The following is a 23572-nucleotide window of genomic DNA, read 5'->3' as shown; positions in this document are numbered from 1 at the left end:
GGCCCTGGAAAGCTGATTTTATCACTTTTCCAATAGATTCCAACAAAAACTGATATGGTATAGTCTTCAAGTGAAGTTTTTTATAAACTGATATGTCAAATTAGAGTCCGGACATGTCCAGTGCATTTATTATGGTTTTTATTTCATCAAGCTTTGCACAATTTCTATTTGCACATGCGCAAGACTTTACCATTATGCATCGCTCATGATCTTTTTAAAAATAAAGTAGGGGTGGAAAAAAGTAATTACCATCATAAAAACTTATCTTCCTTAGAGAGTGGCTGGTCATTATGCATTGAGACACGAATCAGTTGTTTTCCTATCCGTGGAGCAGACCCAATTTGGGACATACTTCAAATATTTTTGAGCAGAGGCATCAAACATGGGTTCAAAGAACAAAAAGAAGACTGTTGTGACTCCATCTTTTAAACCTCCTTGACTAAACACAGGAATCACACACACCTGGTTAAAAGCCTTTACCTAAGCCACTGCATTGCACTGACTTAAATTCTGATGTGGTGGAATGTAGAAAAGATTGATGACAACATCAATTTTTTTTTTCTTTTTGCCTGCAGGTTCTAAATGAAGGATTCCAGCCCAGGTATTGGTGATGCTAGCATGAGCATGATGTGTATGTAAGGTTCACCAGGAAGAGAGCATTGAGCAAAAAGTGCATTGAACTCATTCCAGCTCCATCAGCAACATGTGAACATACAATGTCAATAAGCCAGCTCATAATTCCACTTTGCACATGAACAGAAAAAGGTAATTTTGTTTGGAAATATAGATAGTGGATGAAAACACTCATTTGTAGATGATTTACTCTCAACTACACTTTTGTAAATGCAAAAAGTACTCAAGGTTTAGAATAGGTAAATGTTGTTTGATACGCTATACTATTTGGGGAAAATGCCACATGTCTGTATTCAGCTTTAAGTATGTGTTAGTATGGCAAATGCTTGTTGAATGAGAAATAAGCGATGCTCAATTTTATTTTGCAAATGGGCAGAAAATGGTAATTTGCAGTGATGTTTAACCTGTTGAGGATGGGTTGTTTCTGTTACAATACGCATTTCCCATAGACACCTGCCAGAGTATACTCGGGACTCATCCTCAACGGGTTAATATGGTTTTTAGATTCACTGAGATGAGCATCTGCAACGTAGTGATTATTTCTATAATCCCTATAAATGGTGCATGCTAGCATATCCACCTACTACAACTGCAGATGTCAGACCATTCTAGTCCAGTCTTCACTGTTTGTTGATCTGATTCAAACTATTAGCCCTTTATGTGCCCAGACATTTAACCTCTTCACTATTACAGTAATCCATCCAAACTTGACCTAGTTGTAGATTTACAATGTACAAGTCCATTACATGCAAGTAGTATTAATGCCCTTCAGTCCAACAGGAAGTCCATGGTAATAAAACAGGGATTAAGGGGACTAGGTAATTATTTATTTATTGACGATTAGTTTCCAAATATCATTTGACAAGGAAAAGCATGTCAGCAGAAGTGCTAATTGGTGAACAAAGCACAGTTAAGGTTAAATATTTGTTTTAAATGACTGTGATCTACCAGGTAATAAGCACACTGCCTATATAACAAATGTTTGCTTGATTTCTGCTGTTCAAAGTGACAACACTATATTTCAATTGCTTCTAGGAACACTTTCACTACGAAAAATATTTGTACAGGACAAATGTTCTTCTGGCTTTGCAATAAACAGAAATATTTTTAGGGTATGACCATGCACCTTTTCTTGCTTATTAATCAAGGTAAAAGGGATAAGGGTATAAGCAGTCCTAAGTGCTTGGCATCAATCTGTAAAAAGCACGATACGAGTTTAAGCCTTATCATTTATCACTACCATAGAAATCATGTATTCTGCAACACATCAATCCATGGCCATGAAATAAAAGGACTTTGCAGAAATGACTTGTCAATTAAAGTGACATTTAGCCTCGAAATCCCAGTGATTCCCAATGGTTGTTCGCAAATGAGAAGTGATGTCTTTAACAAATGACGTGTTTCTATCTGCAGATGGTCCCTGTTGGAAACTTGACAGGATTTTGCGAATCCTTCTTTGGCAACAGTGAGATCCATTCTATTACAGCTAGGATTTCCTGCTAGCTCATCATCTGGAACAGAAATGACTGCACAAAAGAGAAATTGGAGTGGGGATAATGACAGGGTTTAATGGGCAGCCATGTTGCATCCACGACCCAAAGTCCCTCCTGCCAATTTCGGGGGGAAATCTGGAGCAGCCGTAATGAGGGTTGATTTGGAATTCATGACTTCTGTCTGCCGGTGCTGAGCTGCTGGGGGCTGGATTTGGTTTTTAGAGAAGCGAGGGACTGGGAAAATATGGCATTCGGAGGTGGTGAGCGCATCCCTGCCGTATAACTGTAAGATTAGATGGGGAAAAAAGGTCAGAGCGCATCTACCATCAATCACGGTCCTCCTCCTCTGCCACGAACACATCGATGCTCATATCGGCAGAGCAGGATGCTACATTGCTCTCTGTGTTTGATCTCATCTGGGTTCATTCAGCTTGTTCGAGGTGTCTTTCCCACTTGAACGGCCCCACGGGAAGGGGGAGTCTGTTGCACAATCACTCCTGGCATCAACAGAACAGGTAGCACATTTCAGATCAAAATTTTGTCTCGATTGTCGATAACAACAACAACAACAACAAAATGCTATCCATCAAATCGTCTTTTCTCTCTTAAAGTTCTATCATCGTGAAAAGGGAATGCTTAAATTGATGTCTCTACTTTAAACTCAATTATATGAATCAAATGTTTCATTTCTGTACACATACTATCCTTCGATGGTGCAATCAATGAATATCTGTTAAAAGCTCTTCAATAAAAGCAAATAATCAAAAACTTACTATATTGTGTAAGAGTAATCTAATTGACTCAAAAACCTGAAGAAAACTAAAGTGCTTGACAAATAGATACACTGTGCAAAATCAAAAGTACTTTTTATCAGATTTGTTTTTTGTTTATAACTGAAATATGTCTGTACTTTTTATAAAGTAAGATTTTTAGAATACAAACAATAAATGATATTACTACTGAATGCACTAATCTAAGTAAGTAAAGACAAATTTGATGATAACGGAAATATAATAATTTCTTTGTTACTAAACAAGGAGAACAAATATCACTCAATTTCCTATTTCTTTTAATTGTATGTATATATCTATTATTTACAATTTTGGTGCAAATATTCATCATTTGAACACAATGAAAATGAATGTATTGTGGAGAAATCAATTTCATTTCATACCTTAGAAGTGGGCTTATTTAATTTAATTCAATTCAATTCAATTCAATTTAATTCAGTTTAATTTAATTTGATTTAATTTAATCTAATTTAATTTAATTTAACTCAATTTAATTTCACTTGTTAAATCAATTTCTTCAACAACAACAAAAATGAGAGCTTGATAGAAGAGATCAGAGGACCTATAAATTTAAACTGCACTCTGCTATATGCACCATCATATTCATAGTGTACATAGAAAGCAGAATCAAAATGATTGCACTCACAGCATGCTCTGTAGTCATTTTTTTTTCTCTATTAGATACCTGAAAGCATTAATCCTACAGCGATTCAGAGATCCTAGCACAGAAGGCGCTGTGCATGTATGGGTTAAAGATTTTGCTGGCTGTGTCCAGTGCCAGAGGGGTTAATGTCCGCCGTAAGTGTCCAGTCCTGCCCATGAAAGACAATTCAAGTGGCCGAGAGGCTTCAGCATGCCATATGAATAATGCAGGCTGAATGCCCCATGTCGCCACTCTTGCCAATCTGCCAAGTCACTCTCATTAAAGCTACGCAACAGGTGCAAGTAAATTATTAACCCATCAATTCCCGGAAAACTCCTGCTGCAGAAAATATGATTTGGCCACCATGAAATTGGCAATTCTGAATTTCACTGCATATCTTACATTGGGAAAAGATTAGGTTTTACTGGCTGATATCATGAAATGTGTAAACTGTCAGAAACAAATCAGAAATGAATTTACAAAAATTGCCAATTTGCGAGAGAAGCAGGAAAAATATTCTTTTAACAAGTGTGACTAATCGAAAAGTCAGGCAAAAATTCAACAATGAAGTGGTCTTGAAATTTCTGCAGTAGAAACAAGTAATATAATCAATACAGGATTCAAATGGAAAAGAATTTGTACTCTACCTTGTGAGACACTAACAATTAATAATACAAATAATAATACAAATAAATTATAGTGCAAGACCACAAAAATGTGGTGTTTAAGACGTGATGGGTTAAACGTAGAGGCCTATGAAAGAAAAGGGAAATCAAAGGGCTGAGAAATACATGGAACCTCAGCCTTGACCAAAGGTGTGTTCATTCACATGAAATTCAACTGTAGGTTGTTTACAGGAAGCGTTGCAGAGGTATAATGTAGCCCCCTCCATTCCCTTGCCCCATTCTCCTTATTTTCATTTCCATCTCTCTCGTTCTACCTGGCTGTATCTTTCTATGTTTCTGCCTTTGCCTAGGTCTGTATGCCTATCTCTCTCTAACTATTCTTCTACTTCTCTATCTCTCTATCTACCAAGCCACCTATCTGTAGGTATATATCTATCTTTGTAAGTATGTGTGCATCTATCTATCTATCTCTCCATATATTCTATCAATCTATCTATCTCAATTATCTATCTATCTATCTATCTATCTATCTATCTATCATTTTTTTTTAATCTGCCAAGCTACCTATCTGTATATAGGTTTATTTATCTTTGTAAGTATGTATGCATCTATCAATCCATCTATCTATCTATCTATCTACATATCTATCTATCTTAATTATCTATCTATCTATCTATCTAAATTACAATATTATTCTGTAACCTGCTGATTTCGCTATAACATGCATTTCTCATAGACACCTGTCCAAATATAGCTGGGACTAGTCTTCAACAGGTTAAAGCTATATCTTTGTTTCTCTCTCTGTCTCTTTCTTTTTTGCCTACTTTCCATTCTAACATTCTGAGAGGCACTTGACCTATATTTGAGTGTGATATTTGCGATGTATAAAGCAAGGGAGTCATGTCAACCTATCAAATGGTAGTCATCTTCATCTGACAGCTTTTTAAAGAGCTTCTTTAAGCCCTGAGGGGTCTGTCAGATTGTTTACATTCCATATCAACCATGAGCTTGTTTATGCGCAGAATGTCCCTCCTTTAATCAAAGATGCATGTATCAAATGTGACCGTGCATCACAAAACCAACAAAAAGTCGCACCCCTTGATTTTATGTGAGGACTCAAAAAAGGTGAAACGGGTCAGCCAAGTCAATCTTGAGTTTTCTGAAAGAACTATTCTTCTTCTACATTATTCCAAAGTTTGGGATCATAAAATGAATGGGAAAGTGTGTTTTCAGCAGTTTTTCTACAACCTTTTTTTGTACAGTAGCATGATCAGGTATGTCTTAGAGGCCCCTTTCCATTTCTTGAAAATCCTCTGCATCCTCTTCACTTTCAACTCTAACAACTTTGGACAAGATAATGCTACTACTTTGAAAGTTGGTATTCTATTAATCATGGACAGACTGTGTTAATACAGCATGCTTAATTTCAGCTTAATCTGAAAATCCCTTCACTGTTGTTGCTCTGGTGATTTACATCTTGGTTTTTGTCCCCTTCATTGCACAGCTAGCATGGCTTGGTGAAGATTAAGCGCTTGAATAGATCCTGCACTTCAGAGCCTCTTTTCTTAGTTCACACTTTTCCAGTGTGTGTGAGTTCTTCCCAATATTTAGATAGGTTAGGAGAGTCCACTTGAATTGAGTTATACACTGTTCTAAAGCTTAGAGTCTGCTCTTTTAGAATCTGCCCTTAACCAAAAATCCATGTCTGGCGACTTTTTGTTGGTTTTGTGATGCAGGGTCACAAATGATGTTAAGACCTTGCATGGGACTGCCCTTTCCCCTTTTCCACTGGACCCAGAAACCTTTCTAAATGTAACCCCAACATTGCATGAGAGACTAACAGGTGGAAGAAAAATGAATTCTTGATTTAACCCATTCCACACTGAATTCTGAAATTCCCATACACAGGCCACCAGGTTCACACAGAGAATGGGTTTATAGACAACACACATACAATGTATATATACATACACATCACATTTATTCACTCAAAACTCTACTCTACAAAATGAACAACATCAGCTCTATTTTTGTTTTGTTTTTTCTTCAGCTCCAATCCCACTGAGACCAGCTTTTAACCCTCTCTGTGCAACATTCATTTTCTGTCCACAAGTATGTGTGTGAAATTTGTGCACTTTGGTACAGAAAGAGTTAAAGCGCAAAACATATTCCGGTGTTGCTGTGACAATATACCACGCCACATCAGGCAAACAACATCAAACTCTGGAGATTAAGATTGATATTTCTCCAAATCAATCAACAATGTATGCCCGACTCGTCCTCGTCAAGATTAGAGTAACTAGAGATATCTGGGACACTAGCTTACAGTGACAATACACAAAACAAAATGCTTGTGACAGAAGCTAAATGAACCCTACAGAAAAAAAAAAGTCACAAGTTTTATACCTTTAATGAATACGCCTGAACATTCACCAAGATACCGGTGGCTTGTTTGATTACAGCATTAATGCCTACAGTACATGTCCTCTGAAACATCTGGACAAATATTGCACACAATAAATGATATTCCCCCCCCCCTCCCGACAAACACACACACAAACAGAGATTCATAGACACACACGTAACATACTAGTACTCGAACTGACACCCTGCTTCTCACCATTCACATATTGTTACAAGTAGTTGATTGTTTGTCTTTTTTACAATTTTCTTTTGAGTCCTTGTGCAAGTTAAAATCCCTTTTTATCATGAAATTTACACCATTGTTTCTCAGTTCACAGTTTGTTTGTTTCAGTTCATTGTTGTGTTATTATTGTGTATTCACACGCTATGATTATGGTTGTTGGAAATGAAATAAACAAAATGTATGAATGAATGAATGAATGAATGGATGAATATGTCTCAATGACCAAAGTCTTCAAACAGCCATTCATGCATATTTACATTCAACTTGTAACAGAATGAGGCATCAACTACATGAACATGCATCTAAACTTTACACAATGAACACAAACACTTTCTGTTCTGAAGAGAACATGTGCCTTACACAACTTTAAGAAGATGTATGTGTGACCTCTTCTAAAATCCATGCAATCTATGGATCTAATGGCTCTGCTCCATGGAGATTCGTGTTTGACTATCTATTCCCCGGATTACCATTTAAGTGCATACATTCATGTGTTTCTAGTGCTTCTGCAGGGGCAAGGGATATTCGACACTCCTAGGTATCTGTGTGTTGTATATTTCCATTCCAATTCCTCTTGAGGAGACTTCATCATCACAATTTAGTGTAGCTTTGTATGTGTGTGTGTGTATGTGTGTTGTGTGTTTGCATGTGTGTGTTGTATAATTATGTGTGTATTTGTATGAGGGCATGTGTGTGTGTGTGTGTGAGTGTGTGTGCGTGAGTGTTTTTGGTTGTATGTAAAAGTGTGTGTGTGTGTGTGTATTTATGTGTGTATTTACAGTGAAAGATCTAGTGGGTGAAAAAGTTTTTAAAAATGATGCAAACTTTTCAAGAAATATCTTCAACCTACACTGTAGAAGCAACTTCTTTATGAAAAATTGAATGCAGTTCAGCTGAATTTGAACTACAATAGCATATCAGCACAGCTCCTTCAAATCATTTTCAACTGTAATATTCTTCTCATTTTGAAATGAATGAGTGAAATTATTATTTGTTTGTTTGTTTGATAGGCCCATAAAAATAGTAATAAAATTGAAATGCAGATAGGGGTCAAACAATAAAAAATATCTAATATTGTATAAGTGGAAATTTTTGCCTGGGTAACTTTTTGCACTAAGTTGGGTAAAATAAATTGCATGTGTTTTCAATTCCACAGAGTCAAAGAGATGAATACAATTGTACACACACTTGGAGCAAAAACATACACTATCATTTTTGAAGCAGTTTCATGTCACACGAGATGCACTAAGATTTTTATACCACGAGAGTTTCCACCTTCACAGTAGCAGAAACTGGAACAAATCAAGAAGTCCTGAGGTAATTTGGCTGCAGAAATTGGCAACTCAGAAATTTTCTGCATATCCTACATTGGGGATAATTAGATACCACTAGTTTATTCATTTGATATGCACTGTAGCAATTCAGAGAAAATCTTGGACCAAAGTAAACAGTGTATATATGACCATAGGACGTCTCAAATGGGAGAATGATTTTACTTTATTTTGTCAAATTGTAGCAGTAAATGATAAAAATGACAAAAACACAACAACAAACCAACAACCCAGCATCAAACCAGAGAAATCTAGCTTACTGAACATATTGGGTTAATACATAAAGTCTGAAAGAAGCCAATCAGGGGCAGGTCAATACCAAACACAGTGGATCATCACGGCATGAAATGACTTCTCTAGCCAGCCACACAAAGACTCTTACATCATCAGCACAAGGTAAAGCATTCATATCTTCCTTAGATAACACTCAAATATGATGACAACAAAATGCATAAATTAGGAGAGAAATATGATAACAGTTCTACAAGAGATGTGTGCTGGTTGTGTGAGGTTGTCACAAAATAAGTCAACTTGCCACAGTGAACCTAGAATGATTACAGCAACATTAAGCATGGTTTGCATGATACATACACAAATACATTGTACATTTTGCTGACACATTTGACTACATATGTTGATCAGATGTTGAGTGATCCAAACTGTCCTCAAGTAACCTTCTGCTGCTAAACAAGTCACGAGACATGCTGCCATTGATTACCTCACTAATTACTATTTGTGAATCTGAAAGCAAGCATTTCCCACTGGAACAATTCTGAATCAATTCATTGGGTTCTGTCTTCTGTAGGTTAGGGAAGTAACCAGGCTTGCGAAAAACTTGGGGAAGTGATGTTCTACAAATGTCACACCAGTTAGTATGGAGTAACCGATGTCAACACCGACTGCTATACCGCCCTCTCTAATGACCATTAACCACAATCCCATTCATTGCCATTCACGTCATGCTTTTGAAGATGTCACTTCCACCCGGCCAATTGGCATAATAGACCAATACAGTCCATTTAGCTTCATCTGGGGAGGCCTGAACGGCCCCATTAGCAAATGTCAGTGCTGACTAAGCAGGCGATTAGATTTCTGACTTTGTGAGGGAAATTCCTGGAGGTGAACACCCAGGGATACTGAGAAAGGAGAGAAAGAGACAGAGAGGTTGGAGAGGAGAAGAGTGAGAGGGATGAATTGGTAATAAAAAGTAGGAGATAGGAATCAAGAACCACCTAAGGTAAGATGGAACACAGTGTGATACAGGTTGACAGAGAGAGGGAGGGTGTTAGGGAAGGGGAATGGGGGTGGAGGAAAGAGAGAGAGAGGGTGGGGTGGGGGAGGGAGAGAGAGTAATGGGGAAATGCTGCTGTTATAAGAACCAAACACAAATGAGTGACAAGATGAGAGAAATAAACACATATGTGTGGGAGCAGCGAAAAAAAAAAGACAGGCAGAGAAGGGGAATGGTAGAAAACATACAGGTGGAGCATAAAGGAAAGCAAATATAAAGAAGGACCACATACTGTAGAATGGTAGTCAACAACAGCGTACCTACAATGGTGAAATGTCCCACACAAAATGTTTCTGCTGCCCACTAAAACTCTCTCTTAAACTACTATGGTAAACGCATACATGTAGATTTCAACTATTCACAATGCAAAGATTGATTGTTATATAGGTTTGCTTTTTAAAAACAGAATATGGTATCCCCCAAATATTTAGGATTTCAACAATCAATACCTGAAAAAAAGAAGAAAAAATAAGCTGCCAGTATACTCTACTTGTCAGAATCAAGCTGGTCAAAAGCAAGTGCGTCCACATACTGGACAGATGTTTGACGACAGCAAAAAATATCTTACCCATTTAGAATTCTATGACCCCAGGCCCTTGAATTCAATTTTGATAAATGCAGGACAACCAGCTTTACAACAATGCTGCCACATCTCAATCTCACAAACACAGACAGAACACCTGTCATAGACTACCTTTAAATTAAGTGTACATTTACCAGGTCTACGTAAATTCAGGGGTATTGATTTTGAGGCATGCATCTCCTGAAGAAATACTTGTGTCACTTTAAGTATGTATGTCTGCTATCAATAATATACAATTTGTGCTAGAATGGATATTACCTGGACAGTGTTTTGACAGAGCACACACCTGCTACATCTGCTACTTCCACTATGGACACAGAATTTGACGTCTTGATTGAAGAAAATTGGGAAACAATTTTGGTTTCAATGGTCAGAAACCTCATTAACTTTATTGGATCCTTCTGTATCTTCAATAGCTGAATCATCACTGGCCAATAGTCTTGATCATGGCTGTTTGACCATTTGGTCACCAAGAAGAGAAAAAAAAATTAAATTAAAACAACAAGTGGAAATCAAACCAATAACATAGGTGATCATGGCCCCATTTCATAAAAGATGTTAGGAGAGCAACTCTTGCTTGAATGGCAACTTCCAATAGCAACAGCCAATCAGGAAGCTTTCATTACTATGACAACTGCCATTCCAGCAAGAGTTGCTATCATATCAACTTTTTTTCTGAAATGGGGCCCCAGGACTGTTGCAGTAATACTGTAAACATATACATTTTTGCGGTACATTAATTTTTGCACATTTCGCGCTACTTTTGGCTAGTGCGAATTTTAAAATCCGTGAAAATATCTTCATAATTTTCTCTGCACATTTTGAATGGGTTGACAATCATGTAGCATGAATTCAAGAACTCGCAAATATGTTTTTGAGCCACTCAGCACAAAATATTAATTGCGCAAAAATATGGATGTTTACAGTAATCAATAACCCGAGCACTCCCTCTTTTTCTCTGACTCTCTCTCTCCCTCACACACAAACACACAAACATACATGCAAACACACACACACACACCCACACTCTCTCTATCTTTCTATCTCATTTTCTTTCTCTCCTACTCTCTTTTCTCTCTCTCCTGAAGAATCTCTAAATCTCCCTTTCCAGGTCCTCTGCCTTTGTGCCAATCATATCATCTTCCCATATCATACATTATACAGTACATAAAATGTCACACATTGCACTTCATCTCAGCGAGAGGCCTCTAAAAGACACATTACCCAGCCACTCATAGAGGTACAGATGTCCCACATGACAATAGCCATGGTCACACTGGCTAAAGATCGATAAGTTTAAGAATCATGAAGTCTTCACAAAGTTTGCTCTTCCGTCCAGACTGGCAGCCAAACTTCTCTATCTTCAAGTTCTCGAAGTTTGGGTGACTAGTGCGCTTGCATAAGAATGAAGAAAGAGTACATTGTCTGACGGCTATTAGTGATTGTGATGTATCAATGCACAAGGCTGCATCCCATTGAGACACCGCCCAAAAACAATCAAGGGATGCTGCAAACAGGTGATGGACTGGTCATGCCACAAAACTTCGCAAAGTTTCAGTTGCTACATGTAGCATTTGCACTGCCAAAAGATCAAGAAGATAGGAGGGGGTCTGGGAAATTTCCCTAGTTTGAGTGGAAAGTTTTCGCTAGAATTTTTTTTTTTTTTTTTTTTTTTTTTGGAATTTGCAGTCACACTGGAAAGAAACAATTGAGATCTTAAAGATTGCGATCTTCACCTCTGCGATCTTTGGCTAATGTGAACACAGCTAATGATTCCATGCAAGGGGATGACCCAAGAATGAGAGCGTTGTGAGGCAGTAGTTACCCCACAAACCCAACATGAAGGCTTTGAAAGGTTAAAAGAATAGTCAATGCAGCTTATAAGAAAGGCTCATGACGCAACCATTTGTCAAAACATTCATCATGTGGCTGCTTTGCAACATAATCACCTTTCAAGCAATGTTCAAACAACTTTTTATTCCATAAATGAACTAAATTGACACAATACTATCATTCACTAGGAGCTGGCCTTTCTTCAAATTAACTGACTTTGGTGGTAGCGGAGCCCTGAGGGAGTTTTACTTTACCCCGTTGAGGACGGACTGATTTTGCTGTAACACGCATTTCCCATAGATCCCTGCCCGAGTATTCTTGGGACTCGTCTTCAACGGGTTAAGTTAAAGACGATCTGATTCCTCTCATAGTTAGACATATGATGCAATATTTGGTACCTTGGGGTACCAAATTAAAATTCGCCATTTTGATGAATGATTTCATTTTCAGCACTGTGCCCTGGGTTACCAAAAAATGTGTACAAATGATTTTTATTATTTTAATGCACAAAATGTTTTCTTGTTTGTGATTATGCAACAATTAATGCATGCAAATAAAAACTTTTTTTCTCATTTACATGCTCTGTTGTAATCTTGTCTTGAGTCTCGAATAGTACGTACACATGAAGGTAGGCATTACAGGAACTACTAATGGGAACATGTGATAATGACAACGGGGCAAGTTCTGGGATTATCTAATGATTGTGTAATGAACGTAACTGTAAAAAAATTCTTAAATAGTTACTCAGTGAAATTTGTATTATCATTGTGATTAGATTACACAAGTTGACATCATGGAAGGAAAATCGGCATTGGGATCGTTATCGCCGCGCTGATGATGAGAAAACAGTCGCCATGACAACATTGCACAACTGTATGATGATGGACATGAGATGGCGCTACACAATGCTGTACCCCTGGTTACGATGTTACTCCGGGGTACGGCATGCCGAATCATAAAGTGGCTGCACTTTCTGCTCATTACTCCAAATTTGGCAGCAAACACTCGCCATGCTTGCATGACACGGGGGGTTATCGCATGCAGTGCGCCGCACTCCCAGACTTTATCAGCAAGTGTAGTTAGTACTTGGATGGCTAACTATGAGCCCTTTCATCAGTGATAAGCACAGTGTGAATGACATTGTAGTAGGGAGCAATACCATTGATGATGCAGAGCCCATGTGAACATGGCTATCAGGTACTTGGTAAATTTGTTAATCGGTACTGCTGCTCCTGTAGTCAACCACTGATAGAAATTGAATGCAAGGCACACTTCGCTCATTTTCACTTTACATCTGGGCACCGTTTCATGAAAGGTGTAAATCCTGACAAGTTGTCAGTCTCTGACAATTTCAGTAAAATCCTTGGTTTTGATTGTCTGAGAAGCTCTGATCACTGACTGTTACTATGGTGATTGTCAGAGACTGACAATTTCTCAGCTAACTTTCATAAAACAGTGTCCTGGGACCCGTTGCATAAAAGTGACTATTATGGTAACTTTGCCATCCAATGGTAACTTCCATGGAATTCTTGATTTTGATTGGCTGTTGAGTATTGTTGCCATGGTAGTTACCACTGGATGGCAAAGTTACCATAATAGTAACTTTTATGCAACGGGCCCCTGGAGGCTAAATATTGTGAAATGGTCGGAGGGCAGGAGAATTAGGGCGATGAGGAATTCTACTTCCTGGGGTGAAGACTCACTCTTGAGAAGTTTTTATTAGTCAACTCCCTCAGCACCATTCTTCCAAGATGCCATAGGCACAGTATGCAAACAAGTCAATCATGGCAATGAAAGAGTTAACCCAAGATCCACTTCGAGCATCACAGTAGGAACATAGCTACATTGTATGACCTTTGAGTGCTCCAAGTATATGAAAATCATTGCTTAAACGCACTCAAATTTTACAGCTTGGTCTCTTTTAAATACAGATTTGTGTTTTTATTGTATTATTTGTTGAATGATAAAAAAGTGAATGAAAATCTTCGAACATTGATATACCATAAAGAGCAAAATACTGCATAAATGAACAGCTCACAACACACACTTTCGATCAGTGTCATACTCACAGTAATTTTATATTTCATGTAACTTTGACAGTTAAGTTGCAGAAGCGATGCTGTGCAGTATGCACATGTAACTCACCACTGCTTGTAAATAAATAATTTGCAACCTTGCATTTCTAAACTAATGAATATCTGATCTGATATCTTGAGCTTAAAGGTAGGGGATACCTTTTACAGACCTCCCAAAATGCAGCAAAATATTAAATATGAACCTCAGGGGACTTGCTTAGGCCACTGCTTAGAAATTTGGAAGTCAACAGTTATCTAAAATTTGAATAATGCACAAAACTCAACTACTCAGTAGTTCTGTGTGTCAGCCACACTTTAGCCTTTTTGTTGCATTCTTCTGTATTTGTGATCTATAAACACAAATCTAAAAGTACAAGAGCTGATGTAATAACATATAGAGTGTGTGGCAAGAATGTATATAGAAATGTTTGTAAGTGTTGATGAACTTTCTTCACAAAATATACATGATGGACACACATGCAGTACATGGGTCTGCATAGGTAGCCTAGTAATGTACTGGAATTTACGGTGAGCCCCGAAAACAATTCAATTCAAAATCTAACGGTAAAAAAAAATGTACTAAATGTTACCTTCCACTTTCAATACTTAATGGGAGTTTCTAAAATGATACTCTCTTCAACATACCACTGTATTTATACAACTCTTCATTTAAGGCGTGCAAATGGGATTCCCTACCTTTAAAGAAGATTTATAGTAATATATGAAATTTTAAGCAAAAAAAGTGACACAATTAAAAAAAGAGTCAGTGACCATTACCTGGTCATTTATAAAAAAAAATCTGAATCTATTGGAGTACTCCTGACCACGAAGATGAAAAAAAGAAGTAAAGGCTCAACTTGTTGCATATATGCACAAACTTGAGCAATTAGCAGTTCTTGTTTTGTTTCATTTGTTTTTTGGTGGGGGATTTCATTATTTGTAAGTGAATAAGTCATAAATGTAAGATTTTTCTATTCTATTTTGTTTTTAATGAACAAGTTTTATGTTTTTAGCTGAATTTGTATGAGAAATACTTTAAAAACAACAACCACTAAAGCAACTTGTAATGGAAAGCAGATCATGCAAAATTCTAGACAAATATTAATTTCTCTCTGGAAAAAAGAAAATCAATGGAAAATATCAAACGAAACAGACTACTTATCCTTTCATGCATTTCATGGGGGGAAAAAATTTACAATTAAGAATATCAAAATGTCCAAGTCATTCATGGCTACTACAAATAAAATGAAAAGTCAGCCACACAGCCGAAGAGGAAAAATGATATCATTCATTTCTGTTTCCTTTTTCTTTCCAGTGGATTTCATTTGATATCTGAGGGATAGTAGTATTATGGGTTGAATATACTCATTATTCAACAACTGTTTCACATGCTAACAAAATTGATTGCTCTTAGATGAAATTTGTTTCCATGTCATTAGCTCTCATTCCGCAGGATATTAAGCCCACAATACCATAAACAAAAGACAAAAGACAAAAAATCTTTCACGATGCTACCGACCCATCAGACTGGAGGTGAGCATTAGGAATTATGGTGACTCCTATGCAAGACATCAACATACACTGGTCCAACAACTACTCTCCTTTGTAAATCATAATTTTCATAATTTCCCCCTCCTGGAATCACTATAGCCCGCCACTTAGCGGAATGCCATCGCAACATCACATTTGGCTGAGAGATTAATTCATCAAATGTCCTAATTACTTAAGTGACACAAGATACGGACCATTAGCCATGCTGACTGGGGTCAGATAAAGCCTCGAGACATTAGCAATCATTACCACGGCTAATGCGCGAACCAGAATTTCATGCCGACAGTGGTTCGTCTGGCTCTATACCAGATAATCATTTCCAGCGAGATGACGGAGGGAATACCAAACATGTCATTAGCAAGGAAATATTCATTTCCTGAAATAATTTTCCAGCCCCCTCACCCCTTCTCCATTTTATACAAAAACGTTGATGCAGATTCGGGTTTCCTGGCATTTCCAAATTTTAGCCTTGTATAGGCGGGGGTGCATGATGTAATAATTTTCGTCCCTGAGGAAGGTGTATTGTATATCTATCATTCATATTAACAAATTTGCACCCTCGTGAAACATACAATAGACATCATCAGTGGATTATCAACCTTCTGAAATAGTTTTTTCCACTGGGAGAAGGGATGAATGAAATTTCAACATGACTTTTTTTTTTTTTTTTAAACAGACAAGGGGAAAGTGATGTTGGTATGCCCAGCAATCATATGTACCTAATATCTGTGTTCAACTTTTAATTACTGTGTATGCCGAATATTTTGCCAGGTTTCTATTTACGTGAATTTTGCAAGTCAGATGCTATTTACGAATTTAAAAATATACAAAAATCTTGTCTCTGATCCCGACAGGAATGTAACGTGCACGCATACATTAACGTTTCTCCGTTCAGTACTGTACTTCACGATCGCGAATTTGAACCACTCACGAAATTGTCCGGAAGTCCCGATTCACAAAAAATGAGACTCGCTATTATACATGGCATAAACAGTAATTGTCACACTTCTTAAGACAAAAAAAAAATGACAATAACATCATTTTGTTGTTCCCATGCTGACTGAGATTTTCCCCGTCATTGTTTCATCTTATGTCGCTACTGTTTTTAGGAGAAATTATTACAGATGATGTAATTCCAGAAGAAGAAAGCATACTTTGTGCTCTTTACAAAACAAAAAGAAATGTCATAAGAAGCTATCTTTGAGTTATGAACTGTAGCTTCATGTTTCTGAAATACAAAATATGAAATGCTGTATCTTCTAACTAAATGTTTTACATTGCCATGGGGTATCAAGATAACACACAAATTCACAGCTCTTTAAAAGCAAGGTGCAAGGAATTCACTAATGGTGTCACCTGAATTTTACTGATAGCAATATTTGACATTTATTATCATCTTTCAGTGATCATAAATTCTGTAATCTGATTGGTAGATCAACCATGGAATATTTCATGTACTTTGTGAAGGAGGTCATTCCCCCCATTGTATATTGTGTTTTGCATTGTTCACGACTGGAGTGTTGTTGATGTTTGTGCGCATCACAGCTAGCAGCACTGCAGCAGCTAGTTATGAGAGAAAGGACAAGAAAGCACAAGTGGTGAGTAGAACAAAGTTATTGAATTATGTTTTTATCAAAACCTTACCAATGAAATCACACAACAGAATTCATTTAGATCTAAATCTATACACTAAAAGATAAAATCCTTGCCCCCTAATTGTTCCTTGGAAATATAAGAAATATCTACAGTCTGGTGCCACATTCCATTCTGCCTTTTGGCCTCATGGAATATGGCTCAAGACCATAGATATTTCCCATTAACTCATTGAAGACTAGTCCCAAGTATACTCGGACAGGTTTCTATGGGAAACGTGTGTTTGGCAAAATCAGTCTGTCTTCAACAGGTTAAAGAATATGTCTCCAGCACACAGATATTTCCTGTATTCTGAGAACAAGCAGAGGGTAACTTACACCATCAAATTGACTGGTTTTTGTTTTTGTTTTTTTTGTGTTTTTTTTTTAAACCATGGCTTGTTTCAATAACAATCACCAGATAGAGGATCCACAATCTCTGGAATTGTAAGTACAATGTCTGAAAACTTATAATCATCATAGAAAACTACATGATATGCAGCAGGAAAAAAGAAACACGTAACAACATCAATGAGTGATAATGAAAGATTTTCCACATAAAGTTTGTTTGATCTTGACCTAATCAATGAGCAACAGATACTTGGTTTTGACTCAGATTTTAACAATGAATTTGAAAAGTGAAGGAAGTTCCATAGTAGGTGGAGAAATTGCAAATAACTCAAGATTACCTTAAAGAAGCAGTCGTAAAGAAAAACACATTACAAAACTCCCTACATACACAGTGATATTGCACGGATTTGCATTACTAGTGAAAAAAAGAAGAAGAAAAGAAATCTATTCAAGTTCAAAATCAACGGATGGTCAAGTTCTACCATGAAAAAGCCATGTGGGCAAACAGTTCTTACATTCCTATCTCTCGCAAGGTTTTCATTCACTCAAAGTCTCTTTAAACTCACTCCAAAGTTCCCGGCAGAGAACCATATTTTGACTTCTATCCAAGTTTCATTGCTTACATGAACCAGGTGGGCCTACTTCAACAGTTTATGGAGATTTTAGAATCGCATTTGAAACAGCTTAAAACCAGTCTCACCTATCATTGCTCTGAAAATATATGCAGTAACTTCACTTTAGCCCATTGAAGATGAGTTGATTTTGTTAGAACACACATTTCCCATAGCCACCTGCTCGAGCTTACTTGTGACTTGTCTTCGATAGGTTAAAGGTGCAGTGAACTGCATGTAAAATATTCTCACATTCAGGATACAGTAGAATAACTATTGCAAAATACAATATGGCATTATCCTATTTACTTTCATTTCCTGCATTTGATTTCATGTACTGCTGCTGTTGGTGTGTTTGTGAAACAGTTTCAGTCAAGTGGACTACACACAGAATTCTCTGAAAGAACCCATTCAGTAATACTAAATGAATGAAACAAACTCACATATCAAATTCAAACCAAATGACTATCAATCTCATGTGGTAACATAACCAGTGAGTTAGTTGGTCACCATCATTACCACATATTCTCTAATTCACAGACACCGCAATGGGATTACTCGGTTACTCTGACCAAAACCGTGTAACCATGGCAACAGGAGAGAGGCAGGGGGCATGAAAGGTTGAATCCTTGAATCACAAAGAGTTGCACGCAGGAAGACAGTGGAGGACAGCAAACAGAAAGCAGGTTCGTTGTAATGTCAATGTGACCATGGATAAATGTAGCAAATAAATGTGGTTTACCACAAATGTGGCAGACAATGTGTACCCAACAGTTACAGTGCTACCACCTGTAGACCACAATGGGGCCACATCTTATAGTGCTTTGCTGTGAAAATCAAGTCTGCAAACCTGTTGTCAAGCTTAATCATTAGTGCATCACTGTTTCTCATAGTTTTCTATCATCATGAAAACACATGGTTATACTTGGGAAGCTTCCAAGAAATCAATAATATTTCATTGCTCATATATAAGAATTAAGATTTTACCCCTGTGCAGTTTTTGTATTAAGCCTGACCCTTCCCCATTCTCTATAGTTCAGCAAACAAATACAAGTAAAAGATCATAGCATGATGATGCCATGTATCCACATATTGAGAGTAATTTTTCTGAGACAATAAACCAAGAGAAATTCTTCCTGCTATCTGCAAAATGGTATCAAACAAAAGTACCTACAAATGAGTAGTTGAATTTACTGTACACAGTGACAATTTTTGGGTTGTTTATCTTCTAACTAAGACTTCTGGTTACAAGAAGTTGGTACATGCACCCACACACACACACACACACACACACACACAAACAAACAAAAACAACAATTCAATCCCAAGGCAACCTGAAGAATGCTTTGGATACTAAAACCAAACCAAAACAGAACAATGATCATAACATAACCACCATAGGAACATTTCATCCCTCGTTGCTATGGAGACAGTGTGACACAGTGTGACCTTATGGTGCCTCCACACTACCCTACATAGCTACATGTGTAGTTTACATAAATTTATGAATGAAATGTGTGTGTATTTGCTAAAGTGTGTAAAAATGGGCTACCACTGCAGCCACAAAGAGTTGACACTTTTGTGTGACTGTAGATAAGGATACAAAAAGATCTACATAAAAACCGGAAGGCAGAGTGTGGCTTACCAAGGGTGTGAGGCTGTATGAATCGCACCAGCATTCCCAGGGCTCGGACGGCATTGGACTTGACCTTGTCGTGGTCGCCGGCAGCGTGTATGGCGGCCTCAAAGAGTCTCTGCAGCAGCAGGTCGGAGAACTGGGAGACGAAACCATCGTCCCCCGATTCCCTGGAGTTCAATGTGAGTGAGAAGGATGTAAAGTGGACTGCTGGTTGGTTTTCCACGAAAAACATGTCGGGCACTATCAATATCCATTACTAAACTTCTTAGTTATGCAGAGTAGTTTACACTGCATTATGCATGACATTGACATGCAGTGATTTTTTTCCCCTAATGTTTGAGTAGGATTGTAGTTGTTTTTGTTTTTGTTCTTGATTTTGAGCTATGAAAGACAGCACTCGACATTAGCGGTGGCCCAGTGGCCTGGGCCACTATGAATTGATGTCAGGCCACCAAACTTTAAAAAAAAGTTTTTCTTTGGTGGCCTGATTGGGCAAACAAGATTCTAAATGGATTGTTATGTTTCTTTGTATTTGGAGCAACTACATTGATTTTTTTGAGTCACCAACATTTCACATTTGAAGAATTTAGTGGCCTGAATGGGCAACCAAAGAAAAAAAAAATAGTGTTGAGCCCTGGCTAGGATATAATGTAATATCTCTTTTTTTTTTCTCTCTCTCTCTCTCTCTCTCTCTTTTTTTAACTCTTTCTTCAAGCTACATTTGCTTTGTTAGTACAGGTGGAGGTGGAGAAACAGTCCTTAATACATTAGGCTTATTCATTGGCCCTTTTGTATATCAAAATTGTGTCTAATTTCTTTTATATTCTTTATTTTGTTAGTGAAAAGATACATGTAGCACATCTAATATTATCTTATCAAGAGCTTTTGCAAGTATTGCAAGAATGCAGTAGTACATGAGCAATTGATCAGTTAAACAACTTTGAACAAACTGGAAGACATGGACGATATTGAGGACATGTTACCATATATTTTGTTATACTAGGTGGAAACCACAGCACGTCCATCTCAGTCACATCAATATAGAATCTTAATGTTCTTTATGACTACTCACAATGTATGAAGGATAATAGCTCCACTCCTCAAGGAAATTTATCATCACAGCTAATTTGATTCCCATTTCAGCATGGAATAGCGGTGCCCTTTCAGTAAGTGTGTGTGTGTGGGGGGGGGGGGGAGCATTATAATGTGATTTACTATAATACTTATAAAATCAACATATTAATACCAATTAATCAATTATTGTTTTTTAATCTGTTGGGGATGTAAGATAAGCAAGGATTTCAAGTTTCACAATGTATGTATCTCAGTGCAACATATCTTTAAGGAAGTCATCTTGTATCCACAATAAACAATTAGCTGACAACTGATAAGTCATCACTTCCATGGGTGTATACAATAGCTTTCACAACTTAGATAAATCCACTATTGCACAACTTTTCATCATTCTGTGGCTTTGTATAAATCAAATTCATTTGAAGCAGTGCTGGCTCTGATATGACTTTTTTTTTTATTTCTCTGTAAGAAATGCAACATTGAATATATATGCATATTAGGACATTTATTTGGTTCAAACCTAATGTAAACCTTACATAAATTCTGTGAATAAATCTGTAAGCCTGGTAGGAGACAATGAGATGCAATTTGTTTTGTTTGTTTACTGTTTTATCATATATTGTTTTCATCTTAGGAAATGTGACAACAGAAATCCATTGTGAACACCCCTGCAGCCTTGAATTAACACCTGTGAATTATGGGCTCTACTTGGGACTTACATAATTTAGAAGGAGGCACCTGTACTTTCACATCAAGCACCCTTTTATTTGCACTGAACTCATCAGCAAATGTTCACCTCTCTCTTTCCTCCATCATACATTAGCAAACATGCCCTAATCATCGGGGCCCCCCTTGGCACGGTACATAAACACAGCTAATTTGATTCCCATTTCAGCACGGAATAGCGGTGCCCTTTCAGTAAGCGTGAGGGGGGGGGGGAGCGTTACTAACAGGTGGAGGCCCCTTGCTGTCTACCCACCCACTTCCGCAACATCAATCAAAATGCTATTTTGCCTTGCACGCTTCCGTTGGGATTTGAACTGAGTACCTAACCAGGAATTAATCTGGTTGTCGGCCTCTGGTTGCGGGCCTGACAGGAATCATGTTTCTCGCAGGTTATGTGATAACATTGGGGGCTGAATTTTGCGAAAGCAAAAAAAAAAAAAAAAGAAAAGGGGCATACATTCCCTAGCAGCTCAGTGAGAATCCTCTGTCAAATATCATTTGCCCTACATGCATTTATGGAATAACATATCTTGTTACGGAAGCAGAACCTCCTTTTTCAGTATCCGGAGCTAAATTACTGAATCTATATTTCTTTTTGTCACCATCACTCCGACATACACATCCGTGTCAATATCTTGGACAGCTTTCAGGGGTATACAATTCCAGTGAGACATCCGGTGTCTACCAACTAAAATCACATACAACCACTTTTTGAGTGAAAGTTTGAAAGTGATCAATGGTAAAATAGTTTCTGGAGAGCATGTACAAGACAAAAGGCAATAGAAATATGAAAACAACAGAAACCACAGAAAGGGTAAAATCTCATCATGAAAAGATTTTCACCACCACAAACTTGACTGACATTGTCACAGGTATCATCAATGTCTTTCACAATAATTCTTATTTCATTCATTTATTCATTTCATTTTATATTATCAATGACTTAAAACAGCTACCATGGCAACTCACAGGCCAAAATGAGCCAGTTTACAGTAACATAACTACATATCAATACTGCATACAATTTTGCTTACAGAGTAAGTGACATAATAGGTGTAATAAAAAGCAATTTACAAATGATAACATAATTACATATCAATAAACTACTCAAAATGGGAGTCCCCTCCCCCCTTTATGTGTCATGGATCAACAGCTTCCTTATAAACAAAACACAAGCAGTTCAGTACAGAGGAACACTTTCTGATTGTTATGTCTAAATGTCAGCATCCTGCAGGGAGCCAAACTGGGACCAATCATCGTTCTAGCAGTGATCGACTTTGCTTTGGCCACTACCCTCGTGAAAACAGTTGGAAATTCAAATATGTCGATGACCTCACCATCATAGAAATACACCCGATCAATGCCCCATCGAAACTCCCTGATGTTTTGGATGAACTTCACACATGGCCTACAAACAACAAGTGTCTGAACCTGTCTGTTTGTTTGTCACTGTATCTAAAATTCCTTTTAATATCTCCTGCGGATTTGACTAAATCTTAAATTCACAGCAATATTTGGCAAAAATTATGTGGTCAAATTTAGGATATACAAGAGGACAAAATTATGTTTGACTGGAAAGTGTAGACTTTGGAGATATGAATAGCCACATTCAGCAAGTTTACCAGATTCTTGATATGACAGATATCATGTAATGTTGACATATTCTTTTCCGTGCTTCTACAGAATATGATACCAGATTTTTTTTTATCTAATCTACTACTTCAAGGTGGCACAAGTAGCCAATGAAAAAATATTTCTATTTTCTTATTATTATATTTATCGCACAACACCAGCCCAGCCATGGCAAAATAACAAACAAACAAACAAACAAACAAATTAATTGAACAAAGATGGATACGCACGAACAGGTATGTACAGAAGAAAAAGGGCATGCTGATGTAAATGTGTCATTGCTTTTAAAACATAACTAGGTACTCTGTGTGCATAAGTGGAAACTTGTTCTGTATGAGTCTTAATGAATGAAAATACAGAAATACCCGCATGTGACAGCCTTCTGCACAATTAAAACACACTTGCAACATG

At 37.3% G+C, this 23572-nt stretch overlaps 1 protein-coding gene across 1 annotated transcript in view; it reads right to left on the bottom strand.

Moving 5' to 3' along the window:
* Positions 1-23572, bottom strand: part of LOC140227674 (HEAT repeat-containing protein 6-like) — an 88303-nt gene that overhangs the window by 40124 nt on the left and 24607 nt on the right. The window contains exon 18 of the mRNA XM_072308090.1: positions 19736-19896. Within this exon, the coding sequence (XP_072164191.1) occupies positions 19736-19896 (161 nt within the window). The remainder of the gene's footprint in view (positions 1-19735; positions 19897-23572) is intronic.

This window comes from Diadema setosum, chromosome 4 (genome assembly GCF_964275005.1).
Source record: "Diadema setosum chromosome 4, eeDiaSeto1, whole genome shotgun sequence".
In the NCBI taxonomy this organism is placed as follows: Eukaryota; Metazoa; Echinodermata; class Echinoidea; order Diadematoida; family Diadematidae; genus Diadema; species Diadema setosum.
Note: the sequence above shows the minus strand (reverse complement) of the source record. Positions and strands in the feature narration are given on the sequence as shown.